Source organism: Apteryx rowi, unplaced genomic scaffold, assembly GCF_003343035.1.
Source record: "Apteryx rowi isolate R43461 unplaced genomic scaffold, aptRow1 scaffold_262, whole genome shotgun sequence".
Lineage (NCBI taxonomy): Eukaryota > Metazoa > Chordata > Aves > Apterygiformes > Apterygidae > Apteryx > Apteryx rowi.
Genome location: NW_020448997.1, coordinates 270027 through 296162, shown reverse-complemented (window position 1 = coordinate 296162; position 26136 = coordinate 270027). Strand labels below are relative to the sequence as shown.

General features: G+C 36.6%; 1 protein-coding gene across 4 annotated transcripts in view; it reads left to right on the top strand.

The window, feature by feature from the left end:
- Positions 1-23228, top strand: part of SCAMP1 (secretory carrier membrane protein 1) — a 39868-nt gene extending 16640 nt beyond the window's left edge. For all 4 annotated transcript variants that reach the window (XM_026067781.1, XM_026067780.1, XM_026067782.1 and 1 more), the window contains 7 exons: positions 6780-6878; positions 7137-7248; positions 10589-10717; positions 16887-17046; positions 19118-19219; positions 20827-20944; positions 22727-23228. In XM_026067781.1, coding sequence (XP_025923566.1) covers positions 6780-6878; positions 7137-7248; positions 10589-10717; positions 16887-17046; positions 19118-19219; positions 20827-20944; positions 22727-22891 — 885 coding nt within the window. In that variant the 3' untranslated portion in view covers positions 22892-23228. The remainder of the gene's footprint in view (positions 1-6779; positions 6879-7136; positions 7249-10588; positions 10718-16886; positions 17047-19117; positions 19220-20826; positions 20945-22726) is intronic.
- The last annotated feature ends 2908 nt before the right edge of the window (positions 23229-26136 follow it).

The window sequence follows — 26136 nt, the reverse complement described above, 5'->3', positions numbered from 1 at the left end:
CCCCTTCCCTTCCCCCCCCCCCCCAAACATCCAATTAGAATTTGCTGTGTTCCAACAAATCTAATCCTGTGTAATAAAAGCAGCAGCATCCTTTTTTTCCCAACAGCCCCATGTATATTTAAGCTGTTATACTTTGTAAATTACGCATTAGTTAGGGCAGAACTCGGCTGCATTTGCCTGATACTTGGGTAGGCCAGACTGCTCCTGTAAGTATGAATTAGAAAATAAAAATAATTTTTACAGGGTGACTGACTTTTCTGAGGTAAGAAATACTGCTCAAGTCTTGTTTTCAAATCTTTATTACGCCTGATGTGAGACCAAAATTTTTCAGAACATTAGAACGTTTTTTTGCCTCTATCATAAGGTGTTAGTCAAGGTTAAAGAAGTTAACAGGCAATGCCAGATTCACTGGTTTCTTTCAAAGCTGCCTCTGCATTTTTATTCCTAGAAATACAGTGACAATAAAAATCAAAATAATGTGAGAATTTGTTCTGCTTATTTAATATTTATGAACATTAGTGGCTTTATAAAATGCTCATTACTTCGCAAAATTAATTTCTTCAATTACCTGGTTTGGCAGCTTCAGGATTTTCAGTTGTTTTCAGGACCCAGTATATGTCTCCCACTAACACTTCTTGTGCAGACAATATTTGAGATGACCTTAAACTTAGTTGTTTGCTTTTGGTTCGCAATAGCAAATCAGTTGCTTCTGTGACTGTAGTTCTAGCCTGATCGCTTGGTAGTAGTGTTTCCTCAATGAAATTTATACTTACTATGTACAGTTTTTGTGTATTAAATGCATGTTTCATGCCAACCTTTTAAAGACTTTAATCTGAGATATTGCCTTCCAGAATGATTTTTTTTAAAAGGCCTCCAGTTCTAGACTTCTTGCATCTTGTGCAACACTTAAGCCATTTTGGGCAGCTCTTGATCCAACAACTTGCAAATATTTCACCATTTCAGACTGTAAAGAACCTGCTGTATGCTAGCTAACGTGCCAGTAAGGATTTTTATCAGAATTGTTTTAGACCTTTTCATAAAGTTAGCTTAATTCTTTATCAGGCTGACTTCAGAGATGGCAATAAGAGCAAACCTGTGCTTATTGTATATTTGGAAATTGATGTGGGACACTTGTGCAAATTAGCATGTGAAATTTTGCTTTGTATTGCCTTTATAATAAATGTATGAATAACTGTCTTCCTTACTGGTTTGTCTGCTAGCTAATAAATGATTGTTTCTTTTTTTTATTGAGAATGTTTTAATTGCATATGTGATGCAACACTTCTTCCAGGTACCCTGTTTTTAAGGTTTGATGTGCACAACTTCCATTCTCCCTGCTTCTTGTTATTTGCTTGCCCTTGCATGCATTTTTATTGACCTTCTGTTTCTCCAGAGATTGCTAAATATTGGGAAATATTTATAGACTAAAATAAATTATTTGTGGCTTTATGAAAAAGTTAACTGGCTTCTAACAAAATATTATCACAAATAAGCCCCTCTCTCCCTGTTGTTGTTTTTTCCTGTACCCTTTCCTTACTGTTATATCAGGATAGTAACAAATAATCTTGTCAGCTGGTCTTTTTATTGAAGTATTCAGGCCTCCAGCTGTGCTGTACCATGCATGGCTTGAAGACGTACTGAAGAAGAATCAAAGAAGATACTTCTTGCTTCTAGGAAAATTTGGGAACAGTACAGCCATATCTCTTTTGTGGCTGAATTCTTTTCCAAGGCAGATAGATACTTTTATGTTTTATCTTTAGCAGTTGTGGGGTTTTTCTTCACTGCTCCTCAATTTTGATTAAGGTTGAAGTGAATACTTTAGTTTGGTAGGAAGACTTAGTGCCAACATGATTGTAAAATGCAACCATTTTAGGCTGTTTTCTTCATTATGTTCCTGATCTACAGAAGATGTTTTATGATACATATAGCTTTTGTGTGTTGAATTATGATCTGTGCATAGTAACCTGGAAAATCAACACATTAAAGCAATGTTTAATCTCTACCATTAGAGCTACATTTGAGCACTCGTACTTTGTTCCACTGTGCGCACATTATGAAACTGAAATAAGTAACTATGAAAACATAGTATACAAAAACATGCATGGCTTTTATGGTACTTACTGAAATATAGTAGCATTTCTTCATTAACAGGCTGTATCCTATGAAAACAATGCCTGGAATACAACTTTTGTTGGGGTTTCATTCTTAACACATGTTGACTTAGCAGAAGTTCTAGAATGATACCCAGTGAAATTAACAACAAATAGTGCAGCAGATACATATTTTCCTCCCCCTTTCCTTACTACCTGTCTTCCTTACAAGCAGTCCTCTCTACTTTTTCTTGCATCTTGCACCAATTGCAGCAAATGATTTTAACTAAAGGTGCAATAACACATTTATGAATGGTGTAGGCATATCTACTGTAGCTCAAAAGTAAATACTTAGTGGAGTTTGTATCCATTTAAATGCCACATTAGAGTCTCAGTAAATGTGTACCACCCAAGAAGAGACTAAGCATGCTGGCCTTTTGTTGCTGTTGATTTAAATGGCAGTGTCATGTACATTACTGGAGTAAGACAGCCTTTCCAAAAGTGGAAGCCATTTCCAAATAAAATGGAAGAGCTTAAGCTCTGGCAAGCTAAGTGTGAAATTTTAGGCAAGCTAAAAGCTTTGAGGAACAACTTATAGAATAAGTTGGAAAACTTTATTTTCTGGAAGTAGGAAGCTTCCGCCAGCTTTAAGGTCAATAGGTGATCCTGTTGTAAGAGTACTAATAGAAGGTAATACTGTAGCAAAAAGATAAATGAAATGCTTCTTTACAAGTGATTAAAGCAGGGGAAATGTCTTAAGACTGAATCTGCAATGGAACAGACTCTAGAAAAGCAATAAATTGCCAGAACTAAACAGTATCCTGGTGAGCATTAAGGAAACTAGAATGAGAAACTGCTAAGTCCCAGTTAGAACATACCTCAGTTGGCCTCATACCAGAGGAGTAAAAATCATGACTATCACACTCACTTCAGAAAAAGCTCTTAAAAGGATTCAAGGATTTAAGAGGCCGGAAAGTACAAGTTCTATACCAGGCAAGCAGATAAAAACTCTATGAAGAGCAGATTTCCCCTCACCCCACCCCCTTTTAAAAAGAAAAGCGCAAGCATGTATCTTAAGGAGAAATTTGTCTGTCTTCAGTAGGTTTATGAGATAGTGAATATGTGGGGAGAAGATGATATGATTGATGCATGATGCAAATTCCCCCAAACTGTCCTTCAGTTGCAAATCTCCATTATGGTTCAGTTCAAAGGGAATATTAAGTAACAGGGACAGTGATGAACAAAAATACAGAGACACAAACCTGATAGACAAGCAATAACAGAGTCAATAATGAAGACTTAAGCTCTTCAGCTGTTAATTAATGGGCCGCTAAGAAACTATAGGCATAACTTTGAAGAGGGTCAACCTGGACTTAGATAAGAAGGGGGAAACTAGACAAACATGAGTATTATGGATATTTGAGGGGGGCCTGGGGTACTACACAAAACTTTTTCAGCAGTGTTTAGGAGAAGGGGAAAAGGTGGGGAGAAAGGGGGATCAGGGAGGAACAAGGGAGAGGAGTAGAGAAGAAGAAGGATAAAAGAGGCCAGTCATGCATAAGCAGCTGCTGGTCAGTATGCTTGTCTCACTGAGCCCTGTGCCTGATGACTCCCCGATCTTCTTAAATCCTTCTTTAACTATCTTTCTGTGTAGTTCCACTCTCTATCCTATGTGAGTGCTGCAATGTCTAGGTGCCAGCAACTGCAGAGACTAAGTTGAGTGAATTACATGCCAGCAACTGGAGTCAGACCACAGGTGATAGTGGTTTGTGCATCTGTGGTGCCAGCAACTGGAGTGCATGACAGTCTCAGCACTAGCAACTGGAGGGACTGCAGGTCATAGGGTTTGTGTGTCTGGGATGCCAGGAACTGGAGGGACCAGTGTGTTTTTCCCTAATCCAATGTGTGTGGGTGTGTATGCGTAATTCATTAGGAAACTTCAAGCTGGACTAGCTGGTGAATAGAAGGAAAAACTGTCTCTGGAAAGACTCAAAGTCTCAACCAAAGCTCAGTAAGGGAGCCCAGAGTCCAGGCATGGATATTAGGCAGGCTGAGAGCCTGTGCTGATATTCAGGGGATCCGTGAGGTGGGGGGGATGTTTGTGAGGATAGCATGTGAGTGCATACATCAAGCTGGACTAGGTGGTGAGCAGGAGGAGACCCATATATCAGGTGGGAGGTCCAGGATCCAGGCAAGGATATTAGATGGGCTGAGAGCCCCTGCAGATATTTGAGGCATCTGAGAATGTGGGTGCACTTGTGAATCTAGAAAGCGAGGACATGCGTTTTCAGTAGTGAACTGCGATCATGTCAGCCACAGAGGAGGAACGGGACTTGGCCATCTGTACCTGTGTCTGTTTTATGTGAATTCTGGTGGTGTTATATCTGAGTGTTGTTAAAGGTAGAGCCCTATCTGTGGCAGTTTGCATAGCTGGCCATGTTAGTGTCCTCTGCGTGGGCAGGCATGTACATATGTGTGTGGCTCCCTAGGAAACATGCTCAGCCTTGCTCATGTCTGAACGAGCAAACAGGAAAGCAGCAGCTGCATCCATCGGCCTGGGGTGGAGAGACCTCCAAGTCTCAGGCTGCACCGGGCTGTGCTCCAGCAGTTGGGAAGGAGTCGTCCCTGGGCCCTGGAGTCCGCCAGAGGCCTCTGGAGGCAATGGCCTTTATAACTTTTCTTAACAGCTGTGGTAATTATTTCATCCCCTGGCCCTTCTTGACTTTCTTAGAGTTCCAGGGTGCACAGCCCCTGGCTACAGTCCGCCGCTCTAGTGTCACTTCTTCGAGGGAGCACACAGCCTTATTTACACACTCTAGGCACTGGATCTTTTAGCAAGTCTAACGCTGTAGATGGATGGTCAGCTAGCACATAGTGGGGTCTAAACAGTCTGGAAGTCTGTTCCCTAAGCACATATATGCGTGTTCCAGTCATTAGCAGCACTGCAGGCTGTTTGGGCTAAGTGTCTTCAGGAGCTCACCATCTTTAAATTCATTGTTTGAACATTTTCCAGTCTGCCAGTCCATCTTGAAATGCCATTACAGGTGTCTGTGAAAAGCTAATGGAGTCTTTACTGGGGCCTGTAGGCAGTCTCACTCATTAGTCTAGCAGCTAGCTGCTTATCAGTTATGCTTTCAAACCCGTGGTTACTTCAGCCACAGACCTCACGTAAGATTTTTTTGGCTTTTGTAGCATTGCTCTGGCTTACGGTGCTTAAGCCACAGAGTTTCTGTTCAGCAGATTTTTGTTATTTTCGTGCAGGACTCATAAGTATCTTATGTTTGAAACAGAGGATGATAAGACTCTTGATGGTTGTCTAGTTTTTGTAGGAGTTCTCATACAAGAGTTTTTCTTTCTTACATAGAAGGTGCTAATATATGAATTAGAGGTAGTAACTATCTCTAATCAAGTTCAGCTATTTTCATCCTAGAATACTGGGCAAGCATTTTTAAGATGAAAGTGTAAATCAGTGAGTATTTCTGAGGAATGAAACCTTTCTAATATCTCTGTATTCTCTTAGGAGTTGATGTATAAGGTGGCAAGGTAGTTCTGAAATGCTGGAAATAGCTGATGTTGTGGAGATACGCTGCAGTGTTACATATAGGTGTAGTTTTCTAAGGCATGATGTTTCAGCCTCAGAGTATTTCATTTGTGTATGTCAAAAAATGGTTGGAAGAGGTGCAGATAAGCTGGGCCAGGTCATCATTTGCCAAATCAGTGGTATTTAGTTATGATTCCTGCTGTGTTTTGAGGTGCCTTTATATTTAAAACATCACACCTCTCTCCATATTTTTACTCTTGATTTCAGCCTTGTTAGCAACACATGGTCCTCCGTCTTACAAGATCACAGAACAGGGAAGTCTTTCATGTTGCAAGCACTACACAAAGAAAGATGTGAATTGTAGGTTTCCCTTGAGCATATTTAAGAATAAAATAAGATCATAGCAAGACTGATCTGATCTGCTTTGGTAAAGCTCAGTTGACAACTTTAAATCTGTGCAGTAGCTATTTCCTTGGTTTGATAAGATAAAGATATGATAAAGGAATACAGAGGAGATGGCAAACAGAAATAAGCAGGAGAGGTTTAAAACAGCCCCTGAAAAAACTGTGAGGTACTAAAAACTTCTTGTAAGCTGTATTCTCATAGATAATGAGCAAGTCACAGAATTGCCTGTAGTGCTTGAAACTAGATATTACAGTAAATACCGATATTGTTAAGCATTAGATTATGGATGCTGAATTTGAAATTTAATAGGGTACATTGTTTCTCTAGTTAACCAAGTGATATAAACCTTTGTTAAGTATAAAGCTCTAGAAGGTATTATTAATAGATGATATCATTGTGTTTGAGAATGTGGGCAGATCACTATTAAATCCTGCAATTCTCATAAGCAGTAACTGTCCTTATCCATATTCATGTCTGAATAAAATTAGATTGTTTATACTGATTCATAAAATGCCATGTGTGTATATGGCAAACAGTGCAATGTAAAGACAAACAAACAAAACACTGCAACATAGAATAGCTTCTCCTTCCTAAATGTCATAAATACTGCAAGCAGTGTATCAGATTTTCAGTTTATCTGTAATGCTTCCTTTAAAACAGCTGGACTAGTTCTTACAGAATTATGAAAAAATGCTTATTAGAATAGGAGACTATTTCCTTATAACTGTCTTTTGTTTTTTTAGCCTCCTCCAGGAAATGTGAAAATGCCTAATGTACCCAGTACCCAGCCAGCAATAATGAAACCAACAGAAGAACCACCTGCTTACACACAAATTGCAAAGGTTTGTCTGTAACTTTCAGGCAGTAGGTTCCTTCTAATTATAATTACATAAACACTCTTCTGGAACAGTGTGCCTTTTATAAAAAAGCATAACTTTCCTAATGATTTGGAAAAATGAATACTGTTACCGCATGAATTCGTGCAATATTAGGTCAGTCTTCATTCATCACTGGAGATGCATAATTATAGAAAATAGACTCAGAATATTTATTTTGTGTTTATACTTTTAGCAATATCTAACAATGCTTGTTTTATTCAGGAGCATGCCTTGGCCCAGGCAGAACTGCTGAAGCGCCAGGAAGAACTAGAAAGAAAAGCAGCTGAACTAGATCGCAGAGAAAGGGAAATGCAGAATCTCAATCAGCAGGGAGGTATGTATTAAAAATATTTTTTTAAATTGTAGAAATTTAACTTTTTCTTAGAAACTGCTTTTGTTTTACAGTCACAGTGTAAAACAGGTCACGGAGGGTTTTCTAGAGATTTATTATGTCCTTTGCAACAGTGTATAAGGTGAATAAAAACTGGTCTGTCTTGTGCAAGATTTCATAGTGCAAATTTCAGTGTGGCCTTTGTTACTGTCTGCTATCAGCTGTTTTTATTCTTGGTTAAAATCCAAGTAATACTATTGACTAGAAATAGACCATTTTGAAAAGAAGAACTATAAGTAACTTCATGAGTAACAACTCTGATTTCTATTCTGTTAGTATTTATAACTGTAGAAGAAATTTCCTGTTTTGGAACATTTTCTTATCTTTTTCTATGTTATAGACATCACATTCTATGCAAACAGCAGAAAAAGTATAGCTGTTATGAATTTTTCGTATGACACTTTGGATAATCAAGATCAGTGCCTCATTCTGCCAAAACTGTTGTGTGCTGTTCAACACCCTTAGTTTTTGCACTGCAATTTTTGAATGAAAAGATTTGCATCCTCTTAACTGAAGATACTTTGCTAGAAATAGATCAATGGGGAATATTTCTTTTCAAAAGGAAAACTGAACTGAAATCACTGAACTGAAATCAGACTGAAATCAGAAAAAAAAAAACCCAAACACGCTAAAACTCTTTGCACAAGGTTGACTTTGTGTGCTCTTTTCACTTGTACCTAAACTTCAGACAGTTGTATTTCCACATGTTATTTTCTTTTTCTTTGCTCATATCGAAATTGTAACATACAATAGTAAAATTTCAGATTGCATGATTGCTTAGGAATTCAAAATCTCAGGGAATTTCTTGCCAGTCAGGTGCTAATATCTGAGAATGGGGAATCACTATTCTTCTTTTAAGGAGAAAAATCATGGTGGGTATTGTGCCTTCATTAAAACGTTTTTATTTTCTCAGTATTTATTCTTTTCATTCTTTTTATTAAATCTCTGTGTCTTTTCTCCCAGATAATGATTGTCTTTTGTCATGTTTTCATTTCAATCTCCATATATTTCCCTTCACCTAATTTCACTAACTTATATTGACGGTTCTGGATTGATTACTTGTCTCTTCCAGGCTTTAGGGACTGTTTTTTTCCATTCATCTGTATCTTAAGGAACATAACTCTGTTACCCCATGCATGTTTCAGGATCTCTAAAATGCTTATTTACTATCATCATGAGGTTGCAGTTGTTCACATCAAAGTACTTGAGGAGTGTGTGAAAATCTAAATCTAAAGGATTCTTTAGGAAGGCTGAACAGAGAAGAGAGAGCTCTTAAAGCCTAAAAGAGGAAATTAAGTTTTAACCAAATGACTGTGTAAAAGATGCTGCAAATCAGGAATTGTATGTTGTGACTGAGGACAGCAATATTCTTTTCCAATTGATATTTTTCTTTTGCATGGTCCTTCAAACTCCTTTTGAAACACTACAGAGCTGTCTTGATTGGAAAGGGAGGGTCTTTTGCAATAGAACTCCAGCTATTTGCATTTAATTTAAGAGTCTGGCTTCATATGTATGATACTTTGACTGAATGTAATGGACTACAATGCAAAGATATTCAAGCTGGTAGGTCTGCTCAGTTTGGTGCCTTCAGACTTCTCAGCTCACGTCCAGTACAGTGTTGTGTTTGATCTGATTAAACTGTGCTGCTTCCTATTTTAGCTGGTTCATTTGGTCATGGCTGAAAAAATCCTTACTGTGTTTGCATGAAGCTGGTTTGGGAATGTCCACATTCATAGTGTAGGCGTGTTGCTGAAGTTCTGTTAATAAGCCTTGAGGTGGTAGCTCATTATGTTGAATGACATAACTCTGAGCTAGCTCTTTGCTCAGATAAGCTCTGATCTTGGAATATGAGTATCCAAAGAGTATTTGGAGAAAGAGCACATGGTTTTTAATGTCAAATCATCTCACCAAGCTGTCTTTCAGCCTTAGCTGAATATTTTGATAGCTGGGCCAAAGAGGAGGAAAAAAAGCACATCAGATACTATTCTTACATAATAGCTTGAATTATTGTAACATATCTGAATTTTTCTATAACTCTGCCCTGAAACTGTCAGTGCTGAGAGGAACCCCCATATATTGCAGAATAAAGATCTGAATTGTTATCAGATATTTTTTATATAAGAAATCCCAAAGTAGTTTTTAATATGGAGGGGAATATGACTTGGTTACCTTCTGTATCCTCCCTCTTAAGTTCCCTCTTCTAAATGGCTTGGTAAATTGATAAAAGGTCCATCAGGAGAGGAAGAAAACACAGCAGTGTTTTAGACCTGTTTGGACAGAACTGTCAGCTTCATCTTGTCTGAGTGGGGAAAGAAGTAACTTAGTAATGCAAGTATTTTAGGTGTGAAAGTTTTCTGTTCTTACCAGATGAACTACTAGTAAAGCTATGGTTGAAGGCAGAAATTGCAAGCAAAAGCTTGTCAGAATTTCAAAAAAAATGTCTTTAGATTAGCTTCTAGTTTAGCTCCACTTTTGCAATATGGTGGTTAATGTACCTATTGCATCCAGAATTTGAAATGCTATGGTAAAGGTCTGTTGTATGTCTCAGCTGAATCTCTGAATACTGTGCTTGTTACGACTTGCATTCAGCAGAATGTATACTCCAGCGTATAAGTAGATCAGTGTACAGGAAATCCATGGTGACTGATACTGTGTTGTCTTTGGTTGTGTCCTCGCTTTATCACACAACTTTGTATCAAAATATATTGATGCTGTAGGGCATCTTTTTGTATTGTAGTTGAGACCATTTTAATAGAGGTCTTTCTTCAGGCTTATGTGCCTTTAAGCAAAGCTTTGATGGTAAAATTGGGAACCAGTTCCAAGTGTTAGAGATATCTAGGTGTTACAGATATGAGGATTCTGAATATAGAAAATGTCTTTCACACCCCAGTCTTTGTGTTCCACAGAGCATGGGGGGACTGAGGGAAGTGGGCACGTAAGAGTCAAGGAACTCTGAGAAATTGTTTTTTTCTGCCATTTTTCAAATCTGGGATTTTTGCAAGACTCCTGTTTTCACATGATGTCTGCTTAGTCTTTTGCATAGGTAGAATACTCTGCTCTCCTTGATCTGCCTACATTTCATCATACTTTGTTTCTGAAGCTTGTTTTCAATATTGTGTGAGGACTGCTGATAAAGCTCTTGAGTTTTGGTAGCCCAGATTATTTATAGACTTGTGCATAAAAAAACCCTTGAACTGAACCATAACAAGTCCAAATGCATATCTCTTTCTAACATACAGAGAGTAATACAGAGAGTATTATAAACTTTTTTTCTGATTTGCAGGTAGAAAAAATAACTGGCCACCTCTTCCTGAGAATTTTCCAGTGGGTCCATGTTTCTATCAGGATTTTTCTGTAGACATTCCTGTAGAATTCCAGAAGACAGTGAAGATTATGTACTATTTGTGGATGTGTAAGTATTTTTTAACAAAAAGCAAAGTGCCTATTCAAACTTGATGATCCATGCCTGCTAATTTGAATTTTGCAACATCTGTAGTGAGGAATGTTTTTTTTAATCCAGAAGTCAGATGTTGAAGTGAAATCTTTGTGTTAGCTTCAATTTTAAGAGTATTGAATTATTTCATAGAGACTTTGATGGAAGAAAGGGGAAAGTATTACCCTAAAGCAGTTTGGCTTATACCATATTGTAGTTTTCTGTTTAAATATCCCTGTTGTTCTAAAACAATCTCTGAGCATTTATTACCTTAAAAATAATTTTACTGTTTTTAAAATCAGCTTATATATTAAGAAATCTAATTCACAGTATTTATGAGACTTGTGAGTGTAAAATGTGCAACGTTCATTTGTCTACAAATTAATATCATTTTATTCTATTTAGAAAAATAAGTAGTATAACATAAATTAGCAGAAGAAACAGTCCATGTTATAACTATTCTTTGTACAGCACTAGTGCTCTAAACGGTCTTTGAGGGGTTAATTTTGCATTCATTTAGGTGCCGTGTTTTGATAGGAAAAATGCTGGATGAATCAAATGTACAAATGCCATGACCTCTGTTTCTTCTGTCTTGTCTAGTGTGATGAGAGCTTAATAAGTACCCTGAGACTGAGGAAATTCCAAAGGTTTAGGTGTTTTGATGCCATTAATATATATTTTAGTTTGCTAAGGGAATGTGAATTTCATACTTTTTCTGTATTTTTTCAGGGTTTCAGATTTAACAAATCTTCATATTTTACCTGTTAATTTGGTAATCTTATTGTTGTGATTGAACCATATATTTGAATTATGTAAAATGAGCAGTCAGCACTGAATCAAGTGAATTTCACCTCATTATCTACAGCTTTATCCACTATCTTTAAATAAGTAACTGAATAAGTCCTACTGTAGAATGTGGGATTAGTCACTCTCATAAATCTGACAGACATTTAAGATTTATATCAAGTTTAAAATTAGGGACTCCAAAGTTTTAGAATAGTTAATAACTTTGGCCATTTGCAGGACTGAGTTCTAAAAGTGCTGTATGTTTTAAACACAAAGTGAAGCTGGGCAGTGAGAACTGGAGTATTAATACTCTTTTTCTTTTTTTCCCTTCTTATGGCAATAAATTAAGAAACCAGTGGTGTTATAGTATTTCAAAACAGATGAGAATTCTGCCTTCATTTTAAGCTGACAGATTTTCTTCTAGCTAGACTGAGACTTTAACCAAGTCTCCTTGTTCTTTTCCTTCTTTAGCCCTCATTCTCTATCTCTGACTTAGGGATCACTAAGGAAGGAAGGAAGAGGGCATATTAAAGGAAAAGAAAAAATGAAATGAGGAAGCCTGAAGAATATTGCAGGCTAAAGATAATGGTTGAATACAGAGCTCCCTGCCTTAGGGCTGGCTGTTCAGTCGGTCCTCGTGACTCCTCTTTTTCAGGAATATACCTACATGGTTTGGCTCATACTTCATTAGAGTGGCTGTGCTTCCTTAATGGATGCACCCATTACCACAGCAAACCAACCTGCTTCTGCTTGTTGCTCTGTTCTATATTTTATTTCCTCTTCCAGAACTTCCTAGGTCTTATAAGGCCTAGAGGTCCATAAAGATAATGACATTCAGATAAATCTAGTTCCAGCTGCTCAGCGCTTTGTAAAGTAGGTTAGTTTTCCTGTCCCTCTTTAGCAGCCCTAAGAACACACCTTTCTATTTCATTTTTTCTGTGTTGTCTTGATTAGTAACAATTCTAAAATCTTTATTCTTAGTCTTTACATTTCTGAGGAAACCTTCTTATCTTTTATAGGATCAATAAACTCTTTATTGTATGAAAATAGAGGTCTGCTTGTATTCCAGTCCCAGTGAATTTCTCCACCTTTTCTCTGTTGGTATCAGAAGTTAGAATGGTCTAATTCCTTCATGTGGTTTTCTCTCTGCACAGATTTTTTTTTCTCCTGAGACCGCCTTTTCTTTTTAACTGACTGAGTGCTCTCATGTGTTTGTGAACTACAACAATCAAAGAGCAATGGTTTCTGTCAGCTACCAGTGGAGCTTTCCTGTACTGTCTTGTTTTTGCCACCCATTGCTGTTTTAGTGGGTTGTGGATAGAATGGCAATTTTGCTGGCTCAGTGGCCCTGAGCACTGCTTTTGAGATCTTTGTATGCTGTTACTAGTGAAATGTCCCATGTCTGTTGACCTTCATCTGACAAAAAACATTTTTGGCCCAAAAGCCTGTGTTTTCCCATTACTTTCCCACAGCCTGATAAGATGCAAAATGAGCAGTACTGATTATCAAAGAATATTTCTTTTTTGGAGTTAAAACTGAAGAGCTGCTTAATCTCATGGAAAGATTTTGAGGCATTTGGATTTGTTGTTTTGTATTGTTTGTGAGTGTTTCCCTTTTTCTGTGAACAAGACTTTTAAAGATTTTTAAAGACAAATGACTTAAGCTATAGATTCTGATGAAAATCTACCTAAGGTACCAACTGTTATGGTATTTATTCCATTTAGAAGAGTTTTGTTTCATCCATCCTTCTGTCTGAGGAAATGATCAGTAGCACCTGTATCAATCTGTGCAGATGTTTGTTTTGCCTGCTCTTGAGGGCCTCCAAGGAGGGATAATTGTAAACTCCCTGCTCCCCGCCGCCTCAGCCCATTCTAGTATGTTGCCATCCTTATCATTAGAAGATGTTTCCTAGCATATAATTTAGTTCTTCCTTGCTGTAATTTATTTTTGTTGTTCTGTCCACTGTTTTTATGGAGAACACATTTTTTCCCTTTAGTCATCTTCTTTTAGCTAAATTAGCATAGTTATTCAGCCTTTCTTTGTAGGTCATCTTTTCTAGACTTCTGATTGTTTTGTTGCTGTCTTGTAGATTTGTCATTTCATCCACTCCGTATTATTATGGGTTTTTTAGTGTGTAGCATCCAAAATTGGACAGTGTGGACTATGTCCAATATTTCAGCAGTCTTAATATACTGGGTAGAGAGAGAAAAAAAACTTCACGTGTTTGGTAGAATGTGCTCGTGTTCCTGCATCCTTTTGTCAACAGAGGAATGTTTGCATCTCGCTGTGTATGTCTCTCTCCCATGCAAATTAAAAAGAGCAGAACAGACAAGGAACAAAAGCTAGACTATAACTGAAGCCACTCTGATATGACCCAAGGGTGTATGCAATCAAACTTCACCAGCTTTTTCCTCGCTTACCAGTTGCTGTGTGGCTGCAAAATTCTCCATTTTAGGGACATTGCATTCCCGTTGAGGCATTCTGCTACAGGGTGACAGTCCAGCTGATTCCTGGGAAAAAGCTCATTCTCAGTGTATCCTAATGAGGACTTTGGTTTCCTCAGAACAGCCTCATCAAAACATTACTGAAATGAACCTTATTACAAAAATCTATTTCATACAGTCCCAAGTGGGACTGCAAAATAATCTCAATAATGTAGATGTCAAATAGACAGCATCAGTGCAGCTTGTGGTCTTTATCCAGAACTCACTTTCAAACACTAATGGGTGCTAAAACATAGTTAATTAAGATGGAGAATGTGTATCTAAGTAGGATTCTTCTATAATAGGAAGTTCCACTAATAAAAATGAGGTTGTGAGTCTGAATATTTTATTAAACCAATATAATTTTTCATTGTTCACTCTTATTCTGGCATAAGTGCTCTTTTTTAAACTCACCTGCTTCCTCAGCTAAACTGGAAAAAGGCATTCTTAGGTCACTTCACGCTGAGTACTGCATTGCTCTAGCTGTGCTGGTTCATTGAAGTTATTGTTGTATAGGTGTTCTGTGATACAGAGGTCTACCCAAGCCTTGATTCATTTCAGCCCTCAGGTAGTCATTATCTTGTAATAACTTCTATCACACTTGAATTTGAAGACACAAATAGGAGGAAGATACTTAAAACTGTTACCCTGAACATAAAAACATCTGTCTTTTCATTTAATGGGAAAGTTTATATAGGTCACTTAGTGAATCCGCTGGCTCAGAGAACGAATGCTTCTGTAGCTTGCAAGAGTTAGAGAAAGGAGAGTGGAGGGAAGAGAGAACTGTCGATGAAGTCCTGTGTCTTTTTGCAGTTGAGATTCCTTCTAACACCATTGAAGTACTGAAGTAGACCACTATGTTACCAGTTTTATTGTGCTAATAAGTATCAGTGACATGTGTAACATTGTTTCAACCCTCTTCCGCACTGATAGTACTCTCTTAAAACTTGTCCTGTTATCTGTGCAATTGCAAAGAGTATAGCCTATCTGAAAGCTCAGATTCCACCAGACGCTGGACCTTTCTAGTAATCAATGGGGGTCTTCCTTTTTCCGGTAATGACTGGAATAAAAAATAAGTACCACTCAGTAAACTTTCTCTTATTTATCAAAGAAAGGTAGGGATTTGGATTTGTATCCTGTGTTGTACTTCGTGATGCATGCACACAAAATCTCTGAAACGAGTTGCTGTGCTAACTTCTCGGAACAATACTAAACTATTTAAATGCATTAAACACTCTTTATTTAAAAAGCACAAAGTTTTCTGTTTCTGACGATTCTTACAGGGGGATGTGATTTCTTTGAGGGAAAAGTGTTTTGAGTTCCTTCAGCCCTTCGTGTAAAGATGTGGGCATTTTAATTTAAGTTTTTTTTTCCAGTAAGATGATTTAGGGTTTATTTAAGTACTAGTTGAGAGGGAAGAAAAAAACTTTGAAGAGCCTTTTTCAGAATCTTTGTATGTTACATAAACTTACCAGCTCTTTTATTAACCTTCCCTTCTAGTAAAAGCAGTGTGGATAAGGGAGAATTTGAATGTATGCACAAAAACAAGACTTCATTTATTTTTTGTTGTGAACTCTTTATGCTACCTAGCTTTTCTATATTTCTCTGAGAAGCAATAAATAAGTAAAGCTGTAAGGAAGAGCATGAGCTGTGAGAACTTATAACTTTGAATGACTAAAATGTTTCTCTGAACTTTAAATAAATAAATAAATCATCACTGGTGCAAGGAACTGTTTTTGCACTCTTAACTATAAATAATGTACTTTATCCTGGTCCACAAGGACAGAAACTGTCCTTGAGACAACAAAATCGCTCGTGAATCGCTAGGTATTGCTGAACTGAAAGAGAAATTCATTTTCATCTTTTAAGTGTCTGGCAGAACTAACCACTGTGCCAGATAGCATGAAAATTGTAGTTGCAGCGTTTCTTGCTATTGTTAAGAGAGAAATATATTTGAAATTAACTGCGAAGTCATAATGCCAGTGCATTTTCTTCAGCAGAACTTAAATAGTTAACCTCTAATATGATCTGCCAATGAGAAAATGCCAGTATTGGCCTAAGACTTAAGTACTGAAGAGGAAGATTTTAAAGACCATTGGTCTAAGAAATATTTGAATATGCCATATGAATTTAGGGTTCTAGAACAGCTCCTCATGGATTTTGTTTTACTGAGAAACATTGTTACTAAGTAGTTCTTCGGCTTTTTTCCGTGTAAGACAAAGAGCTTTTATCTAAAAGGCTATTTCTGAAATATTTCCTTTTAAATTAGAATGTGTACAGTGATAATTTTATGGTGTCTTTATATCATTTGTAAACTTTTCTCTAAGCAAAATCAAGTAGTTACATATTGTAATAAAAAGGCTGTAAGGTCTTACATTTATTTAACTTGCCTGGTTGTAAGAGAAGATAACCTGGATTTTGAAAAAGTGCAAATATCTGTGTCCAGTAATTGCTGTACAAGAAAATTCAGTTACTGCAGCTGTGGAAACCTTTTTTACATTATTTTAATTTTCTTTTTAGCTAGTTGATGCCCTAGGCATCAAGCGTTTGCTAGAAATCACTCTTAGGAAATGCCTAAGAATGAAAATGTTTTATTTTTGTGAAAGGTTTTTTTTCTTCACCATATACCTCATATTATTTTCATTATATTTTGTAATTTCTTGTTCAGTACTTTCACTTAGGTATTCTGACTTTACCTGAATGTTAGGAAACTGTGTAAAAATCAGTTGGCTTATTGCAGAGAGGATATTGATTTATTGTTAGCATGCCTATGTTTTCTTTACAATGCTCTATTTATTTGAGTATTATTTTAACAGTTGAAATAATTTATTGTATAAACATAATTTAATCAAGACTCTTTTTTGGTTTTGGTCCTACAGTCCATACAATGACACTGTTTCTTAATATCTTTGGATGTTTGGCCTGGTTTTATGTTGATCCAACACGAGGGGTTGACTTTGGATTGAGTATCCTGTGGTTCTTGCTTTTTACTCCTTGTTCTTTTGTCTGCTGGTACAGACCACTTTATGGAGCTTTCAGGTAACAACTTCAGCTTGGCTTAAGATATCAAAAAATGTATGTATATATCGACTTGCTGAAATGCGTTAATCTTCTAATAGAATTTGCTGAATTATCTTTATGATAATCCTTCAATATGATTCCATTAGAAACAGGTAGTATATTTGTCATTAGTTCAATTGCTGTATCTGAAACAGATGGCAACATTTAGGAATATCATGGAATATTTAAAATATTTATAGCTTCTGCAATTGACATAACATTTGTAGGAAATATTTAACTTTGTATTGGGCTAATAATGTTTTTAATGGAAATTCTCATTAAATCTCTATCCCATCACGCCAAGAATCTGAGCAGGTTAGTAGTTAAGGGTGTATTATTACGTGTTTGGTTTGCTGAATGAACTTACTAAAACTCTACACCTAAAATTTTACATTGTTAAGTAACCTACAGCGTCTGTTATTGCAATAGATTGAGATTCTTAAGAACAAGTAGAGCAGGTATATAGCTATCAAACTCCAGTATTTTCTGCAGCTGTTAGAATCTGCGTTTCTCAGATTTCACAAGCCTGAGGGGCAGTATCTTTGTGTTTAGAAATACTGTGGTTGGTTTGCATGCTAAATTCAGCATTTTGGTGAGAATTAGCATATGGACATTCTAAAATCTTGTACTCTTACAGTATTTCTTGTGGATTGATTTTAATATTGAAGTGAATTCAGGATATTGGAAAACTCAGTTTAAATATACTAATTTTTGTTGAGAAAGATTGATAGTCATTAATTGCAGTTGAGCATAACCTTTAGGCTAAACTAGATGGTTTTTTGCTAACCAAGAATATATTGCTGTACCCACACATCTTTGAATAATTACATAGTTTATAGTTTCATGTGCTAAATTCTTATATTCTTATGGCTAAAATATGAAAAGGATTTTTTTTTTATTAGACTAAATTTTGTTCATGACTTGTATCACAATGTAGGTGCAAATTGAGATCAATAGAAAATATAGAAAATCGCCAGCATTTTAAAATGGTAGCTTTCATTAATTAGTTTTAAGCCTTACATATTCTCTTTTAATAGTGTTGTTTTATATATAATGATTATTTCTGAATTAACTGATTTGTTGGAGGAGGTGTTCACAGTGTTACATTATCATTCAGGGTTTTAGATCTAGCAGATGTTAGCCTTTCTTAGTGAATATTGATTGTTTGGAAGAAGAAAACTACTGCTTTCATTTTCAACTTTCATTCAGTTTCTCAGCTGAAAATGAAATAGTTATTGAAATGAACAGGTTGAATAAATAGAAATTAAGAAACCCTCTTCTGCAAAAAGCACTGTTACTGGCAAAATCTGGATCCAGGTTCTTAATCTGTGATTTAACTAATTCAGTGATTTTTACTTTCTTTAGAACTTTGGCAGCAAGCATACCACGTAATTATTAGTTTTGATAATAATAAGTTGAAGTCTTTATTACAAGTTTTGCTTGTGCATTTATTTTAGATAATCTGACTGACTTTAACGTTTCCAGTCTCTGTCAAGCTGGCATTTTAGTAATTTGAACAGCCAGCATATTTTGTATATTTTGCTTTTAAAGAACAGCTGCTTCAGTATTCTGATCTGCATTATGTTTTAATAATTCTATATTAGATTTTATTTCCTTTCACTAGTAAAAGAATTTCTACCCACACTGACAGTGCTGTAAACGTCAGCCTGAAAATAGAACAGACTTCTATTCTTCAAGCACTGTAGCAAAACTTACACAGTTAGTCATATAAAACCCAGCTATGTTCGGAACAGAACGTTATGATGCACACTAAGGAATAGTATATTGTTGCTTTTCTCACCTCTGTTAGAGATGCAGGAGACAAAAATACTGTATTATGGAAGAAGCAGTTCTTGTAATAAACACTTTACAAAACCACAGAATTAATGCCTGATATTTCAAGTCACTGTCAATAAATTAAACCATGTTTCCTCTAATTCATACCACATCCTCTAATTCATACCACAGGAATATTTTACATTGGTACTACAGTATTTGTCAAAAGGCATTAATTTCCTGGTGGTTTTAATTTTTTTTTCTCCTCTTTCAGGAGTGACAGTTCATTCAGATTCTTTGTGTTCTTCTTTGTATATATCTGTCAGTTTGCTGTACATGTACTTCAAGCTGCAGGATTCCAGCGGTGGGGAAACTGGTGAGTATTCTGCTTTCTGTAGCTTTGTAGTATCTAAAAAAAAAACCCAAAACCCAAACCTCCTATTTGATACAGAAACTGCATGGAGTCTGTGTTTTGTTTTGTTTTTTTCAATAAAATCTTGTGTCACTGGAATTGTTGTATTTAGCACTCAAAAAAGCATTCTTAGATTGTTCCTAATTAATTGGGAAAAGTGGGTGAAAGATATCCAGAGCGTGTGGTACTTCTGTTTAATAACTGGTCAAAATTTTATCCTTTGATGTAAGCCACTTTGAACTAGTCTTTTATACATTACCTCCTCTATTTCTGTGGTATGTGGAGATGTTATTTGCTCTATATTTAGAATAAAGATGTAATAAAACTAAGAGAAAATGAGAATAATTTAGGTGGTAATAATATACTGTATATTATTCTCTTATTATTATTAGTTATTTGTAATTATAATATTAATATACTTACCAGTGAAATTTCTGGCTAAAATTTGAAGAACGAGTGGACACTGTATTCAGCTGAATATAGTGGTATATCTTTCATTTAAGTTAATATTATTTGAAAGCTAGGCTCTTTATCTGAATCACCTCCTTATTTTGTAATAGTTGATTTTTCTTTTTGATGCTTATAAGTTAAAAATTGGTTTCCATAAAGCAAAGCATAGTAAGTTACTTTTACTTGAAATACAGTTTCTATTTGACACTTCAGGGTCTAATATTTAGATTTTACAAGGAAAAACTTGGAATGATAAGAAACATAAGAAAAGTTTGGAATCATTTTCACCACTCTTGCAAAAAAGGTCAATGAATTTGAATTAACTAAAAGCACGTAAACAACTGATAGTACAGAGAGCTATGCCTGGCATTTGTGTAGCTGAGTAATGACATTTCTGTGTATGTGTGTTTTTTGCAGCTAACCTCCAAATGTATGCAAGTTAGGCAAAACAGTATTGGTTTAGAACTGGAATGTAAGGAAAAATCCTGTACTATTATTTTTGCTGTCAAGCCCAGTGTTTTGCTTTTCAATAGATACCTCTTGATTGACATGAACAAAATAGTAAGGTAGTTTTAGAAGGGCAACTCTTCAAGTATGTGGAGTGTGCTTTTCAAAGGGGTAGGATAAGGAGGCGGATCATCCAAAGATGCTAATTTCAGAATCTTTGCCCTCTTAGGGTTGTGTTTTTCTTAAGGTAATGTTGAATTTGCTGTTTTTGTGGTTTCACGTTTGCTATTATAGTTTTATGTTGGTGTTAAGATTTTTAAGAATGGGGAAATGTCTAAAGTAGAGATTGCTCTACTAGTATCTTCTCCCTCTCTCTCTCTGTCTCCCTCTCTCTCTCTCTCTCTCATTTCTTCACCACTCTGCTCAAGGATAATCATCTTTCTCAAGCTTTTGCCTATAGTTTCACTGTATACATTGGGAAAATAGAATCGAAGTTCGAAAAGCTTATTATAAAATAGAAATGTGCTCTTTTATAACTTCCATGACTTTTTCTTTCAAAATACTCCAAGTTGATTAGAACCAGGAGGCTGTAAAGCTGGTGGATACCTGTGGTTGAACAGTTCATGTGCTGTGCTGCTAAAGCGTGCCTTTTTTTTCTTTTTTTTTTCCTTCAGTGGGTGGATTTCATCTCTTACTGGTCTTAATAAGAGTATCCCTGTTGGCATTATGATGATAATCATAGCTGCACTTTTCACAGCATCTGCTGTTATCTCATTAGTTATGTTTAAAAAGGTAAGTTACTTGTTATTCCACACTTCTGTTTCCTGTGTTTGATCTAGATTGTACTATCCTGCTTGAGAGAGGTTCTCTCTCACAAACTAATGGGAATTAAAAGATATTATGGGAGTCTTTTACAGCTCTGTCTTACATATTAACAACTGTGTTTTCATAGTACTTTTTTGCTTATACTGTGTTAGACTTAGGAAACACTGTGTTTACAATGCACTTACTTTCTGCAAATTGAAATGTGAAAGAGTAGCATGGGGCAAGAGAAGCTGGGAGGTAAGCCCACACTGAAAGTATAGGAGAATGCATGAGCTACGAAATACCCAGGTTGTAATTTTCAAATCTGTAGCAATTCCTCAGGCTGAGTGAAGCACAGCTTAATTCAAACGATTGCTAAGTTTCAGCTCTTATCAAAATCATTCCCATTAAGGTCAATAGAAAATGGAGATGCCTGGCACCTGGGAAATGCATGTTTATTTCTCTGCTTATATTGTTTAACATATTGTCAGGTTGATGATTGCATAGCATAAAACTTCAGAGAAGGATGCTTTTTGCCCTTGCTTCCTGTTTGTGAATTTCCAGCCAGAAGGCCTAAGTTTAGATACTAACATGCTAGTAACATTTTGATGTTGTTTTGATTAAATGTTACTGTAATCCTATGATCATGTGCTGACAATTCTAATAATTCTACCTGATTCCTAAGTTAAAGTTAGCATGAAATTTTAAGTATATCCTGGAGATCTTCTGTCTCCTTATTTGCTTTCTGCGTAAATACTCAGATGCAGACAAAAGAAACAAACAAGAAAAATATATGGTGGAACATTTTTTCTCACACTCATTCTACCACATGCATCTGGATTTTTTTGGAAAACCTGCATGCTCACATATGAGCAGGTGTATCTTTATGGATGAGAAACAGTCACATTTATAGAAAAGAAAAAAGTTACATTACTTTTCCTGGTACAGTTGAATGAAAGTGTCTTTGCAATATGATTTACAATTTTATTGTTAGCTATTTAATTGTCTACAGATCAGAAATAGCATTTTAATTTTAATACTGAGATAATTGGAAGTTACTCAGGGTTTACTTTTATGTACTAGATATTATAAGCCATATTGTTTAATATCTCTGCTATTTTGCAGAGCTATTGGTCATCACAGTAGTTTAGCAGATATGTATCTGTATTTTTAGGACATCTTATCCTTTTTAATATTCAGTCATAGCTTAGCTTAATAGGTTCTTGCAGACATGTAAATCTTAGAGACATTAAAATGTGTCTAAAGAATTGGTGTAGAAAAAAGTTAACCAGATTATTGACACAGTGGATTCAAAAAATACTTTTTTGATTTTGTTCCCTGCCATTTCTTTTAGCATGCACTTATTAACTCTTCAATGAGTAGGCCAAATTGTATACAAATTGAGACAGAAAAAGCTTTTGCAAGCAGCTATGGCCCTGTGCTGTGCTGAGGATGCTGCCTGTTTGTGTGTTTAACTGTGTTGTTTTGGACAGTAGATACCACACCCATTTTTGGAAAGACCTATGAGAACCCCCTGAACTTGCAAAAAAACGCGGGTACTGCTACAGCCAAACTGCGCCTGCAGCAGGGGAATCAAAGCTGTAGGGTTTGTGGAAAAAAAAGCCATTTACTCATTTCCCGATTCTCCCAAGCAAGTGAGCAAACCACATTTCCCCACCACACCGTTCTGCTTTGTTTAGACTTTGTTATTGCTCTGCCAAGAGGTGGAAGGCTTCGTACGCTTTTCTCATTGCTTCCCCACCTCCCTAGGTGCATGGTCTCTACCGCACGACTGGTGCTAGCTTTGAGAAGGCGCAGCAGGAGTTCGCAACAGGAGTGATGTCCAACAAAACTGTACAAACTGCTGCAGCAAATGCCGCGTCAACAGCAGCAACCAGTGCAGCTCAGAATGTGTTCAAGGGTAACCGAATGTAGAGAAATATAAAAAGTCATTATGGTTCTCTTTGATTGTACTTTATTTTCCAGTCACTTACTATATTCCCTAAAAGCCTAGATCAAAATACACACAGCATGTTTGTCTATTCTTCAGCTGTGCATGGGTAAAATGGGAAATGTTGGTTTTGTTCTATTATAAATTTATTTATTTTAAAAAAGATACCCATTCTTTGCCCCTCTTTAAAATGTTGCATTCTAGAAAATAAAACCCTCCATATTTTATGAAGGATGAATAATTTCAACAATTGGCCTGATAATGACTTACGGTACTTTATGATCAAATAAATATATTTATAATAAGTTTTATAATAGTTCACTCTGGTATTTTTTTTTTAACTTCAGGAAAGCACTTTGGATCAATTATTTTTGTTTATAAGAACTTGTTTCCCTATCTCTATTATGAGAAGTAGGGTGGACGAAGAGCTGTAGAAAGTTAGGTTTGGCTGCTGCTTTTGCGATTTCAGCAGCTGCTGTAGGACAGATACAAGTAGGGTAGATACTATAAATTCTTCTCCTGTTTTTTTAGGATAAGTCTTTTGATATAAACCTGTAAGTTTGCATGAATACTGCTGAGTTATTTGATCATGTTTAAATAGTGTTTTGGTCTAGAATTTACCTGCGCCACTTTATAATTATAGGGTTTGTTTGTATCTATTTTCATGGAGTATTCTCTACCTGTGAGAAATGACTGTGGTGCATAAACATCCTCTGTAATGGAGTGTGTAATGCAGTGTACAGCTTAGGGAAGTTAACTGACGGTTTTGATCAGAGAGGTAAATGATTATATATTTGCTATTTTTAATTTCAGTATTCATGTCTTGGGGTAATCATTCTGCCGAAAAAGAAACCAATATTGACCTTTAGAACACTAGTTTCTTGCCCCCTTCCCCACTTTTACATGCAGTGGTATTTTTGTTGTGCTTGGGATTTTTGGGTTTTTTTAAGTGTAGATTTGTGTTTAGCAGTGGTACTAAATCTCTAGCCTTGTCAGTCACACTGTTTACTGCTTGTCCAAAAATCTGAATATACAGTATTTAATTTTCTAAAAGGAATATTGTCTCAAATCAAGCTTTTTAAACAATGGCATTTAACAGATACTTAAATTCATTTTAACGTAACTCAGCCTTCTCTGTGATTTGATTTAAGCCGGGGGAAAAAAAAAGCATTTTAGCTATTTTGAGTTGGAAAAATGAGAAAATCATCTTCTTTTACAAAATTAAATTTTAACATATTGAACTGGATGCCTAAGGGGTTAAATTGAGCTGTGCAGCTGAACAATCCATAATGGTACGTCCCATCATAATATTCCAAAATTTAATCAAGTCTAACTATAAAGTGATGTTTCTCTCCATTAAATACCATCTGATATTCTTGACTGACAAATTACACGCAATATCTTACGCTGTTTTTTTAAAGTCCGTTTTAGAAAATGAAGACAGGAAGGAGCACGCCCCCCACCCTGTGTGAGTATACACGGTAGTTGGAGTAATGCAGCTCTTAATGTGAAGCATGTGTAGCAAGACTGAGTTTTAAACTTCTGAGGCACCTCCATGTTCTGAATGCGGACTGACTTTCATAGAATAATCCTTTTTCACTACAGTGTATTGATAATAACATAAGAGCATTACAAAAAATAAAACCTGTAACTTAATCCCTGGATCAATATAATACTGCTAGCATAAAGTCTATTAGTATCCTTTTATTTACTAACTTCTTTAAATCCTACTTGCATTAGAATAAATACAGTAGGTTCACCTATGCTGCAGTTGATATTCATGAGGAATATTTAGAAGCATGTACACTCATGTCTTGAAGTTAAAAGTAATTCAAATATTCCATGTAATAAGAACTCTAAAATTTTATGCTAGTGGACATGCTAGCATTGAACTTGCATTTGTGTGGAATATTATTAAAAGCTTTCCAGACAAAAGTCACAATTTTCTGCTGAGATCAGGCATCACACTTCTAGCAGCTGTATTGTTCTTTCTGAATATCTTAAATCTCACTTGAGTGTTGCATCTAGGAACCCTACTAAGAATTACTTCTGAACCTAAATTTAAGCATCTCTCCTTCTCTCCCTCCCTCCCTCCATTTCCCCCCTCCTCTCTCCCACCCCTCTCCCCCTCTCCCACCCCTTTTCCCCCTCTCTCTTTCCCCTCCTCTTTCCCTCCCCCTCTCCCCTTCTCTTCCTTTCCTGCTTTCCCTCTTTCTCTCACTTTTCCTCTATCACTTTCCCTCTCTCTCGCTTTTCCCCTCTCTCGCTTCCCCCTCTCTCTCGCTTCCCCCTCTCTCTCTCTCACTTTCCCCCTCTTTCCCCTTCTCTCACTTTCCCCCTCTCTCTTGCTTTCCCCCCTCTCTTGCTTTCCCCTTCTCTCTCTTCCCCCTCTCTCTCACTCCCCCCTCTCTCTTGCTTCCCCCCTCTCTCTCTTGCTTCCCCCCTCTCTCTCTTGCTTCCCCCCTCTCTCTCTTGCTTCCCCCCTCTCTCTCTTGCTTCCCCCCTCTCTCTCGCTTCCCCCTCTCTCTTGCTTTTGCCTTCTCTCTCTCTTTCCCCCTCTCGCTTTCCCCTCTCTCTCGCTTCCCCCCTCTCTCGCCTTCCCCCCTCTCTCACTTTCCGCTTCTCTCTCTCTCGCTTTCCCCTTCTCTCTCTCTCGCTTTCCCCTTCTCTCTCTCTCGCTTCCCCCTCTCTCTCTTGCTTTCCCCCCCTCGCTCTCCCCTTCTCTCTCTCTCGCTTTCTCCTTCTCTCTCTCTCGCTTCCCCCCCTCCTCACTTTCCCCCTCTCTCTCTCTGTGTCTTTCCCTCTCTCCCTCTCTTTGCTTCCCTCTCTCTTTTCCTCTCTTGGATATGAAGATGTATACGGACATCATCCTTGCAATTAAATTCAAGTTGAAGATTGCATAGTAATATACATTACCAGAGTATAATATGGAAAAAACATTAACAAATAAAACCTGACATTGACAGGTAGATTTTTTTCCCAAATGTTTACATGTTGAGAAAGCATATTTAATGTTCAATGTATAGGGAGTGTTGATTTGTAATATCATGGATTGAGTGTACAGATTTAAACCTCAGAAGTGCAATTCAAATTTAACTACATAATTTGTTTAAATGAAAAATCTCTGACACTTACAGCTCAAGAGGGAGGGAGAAGTTTGAGTTTAGCTCAGAAGGCTGATGTTTGTTAAAATATTTTGTACTTAACTAAAACTAGATTTTACAGTCTC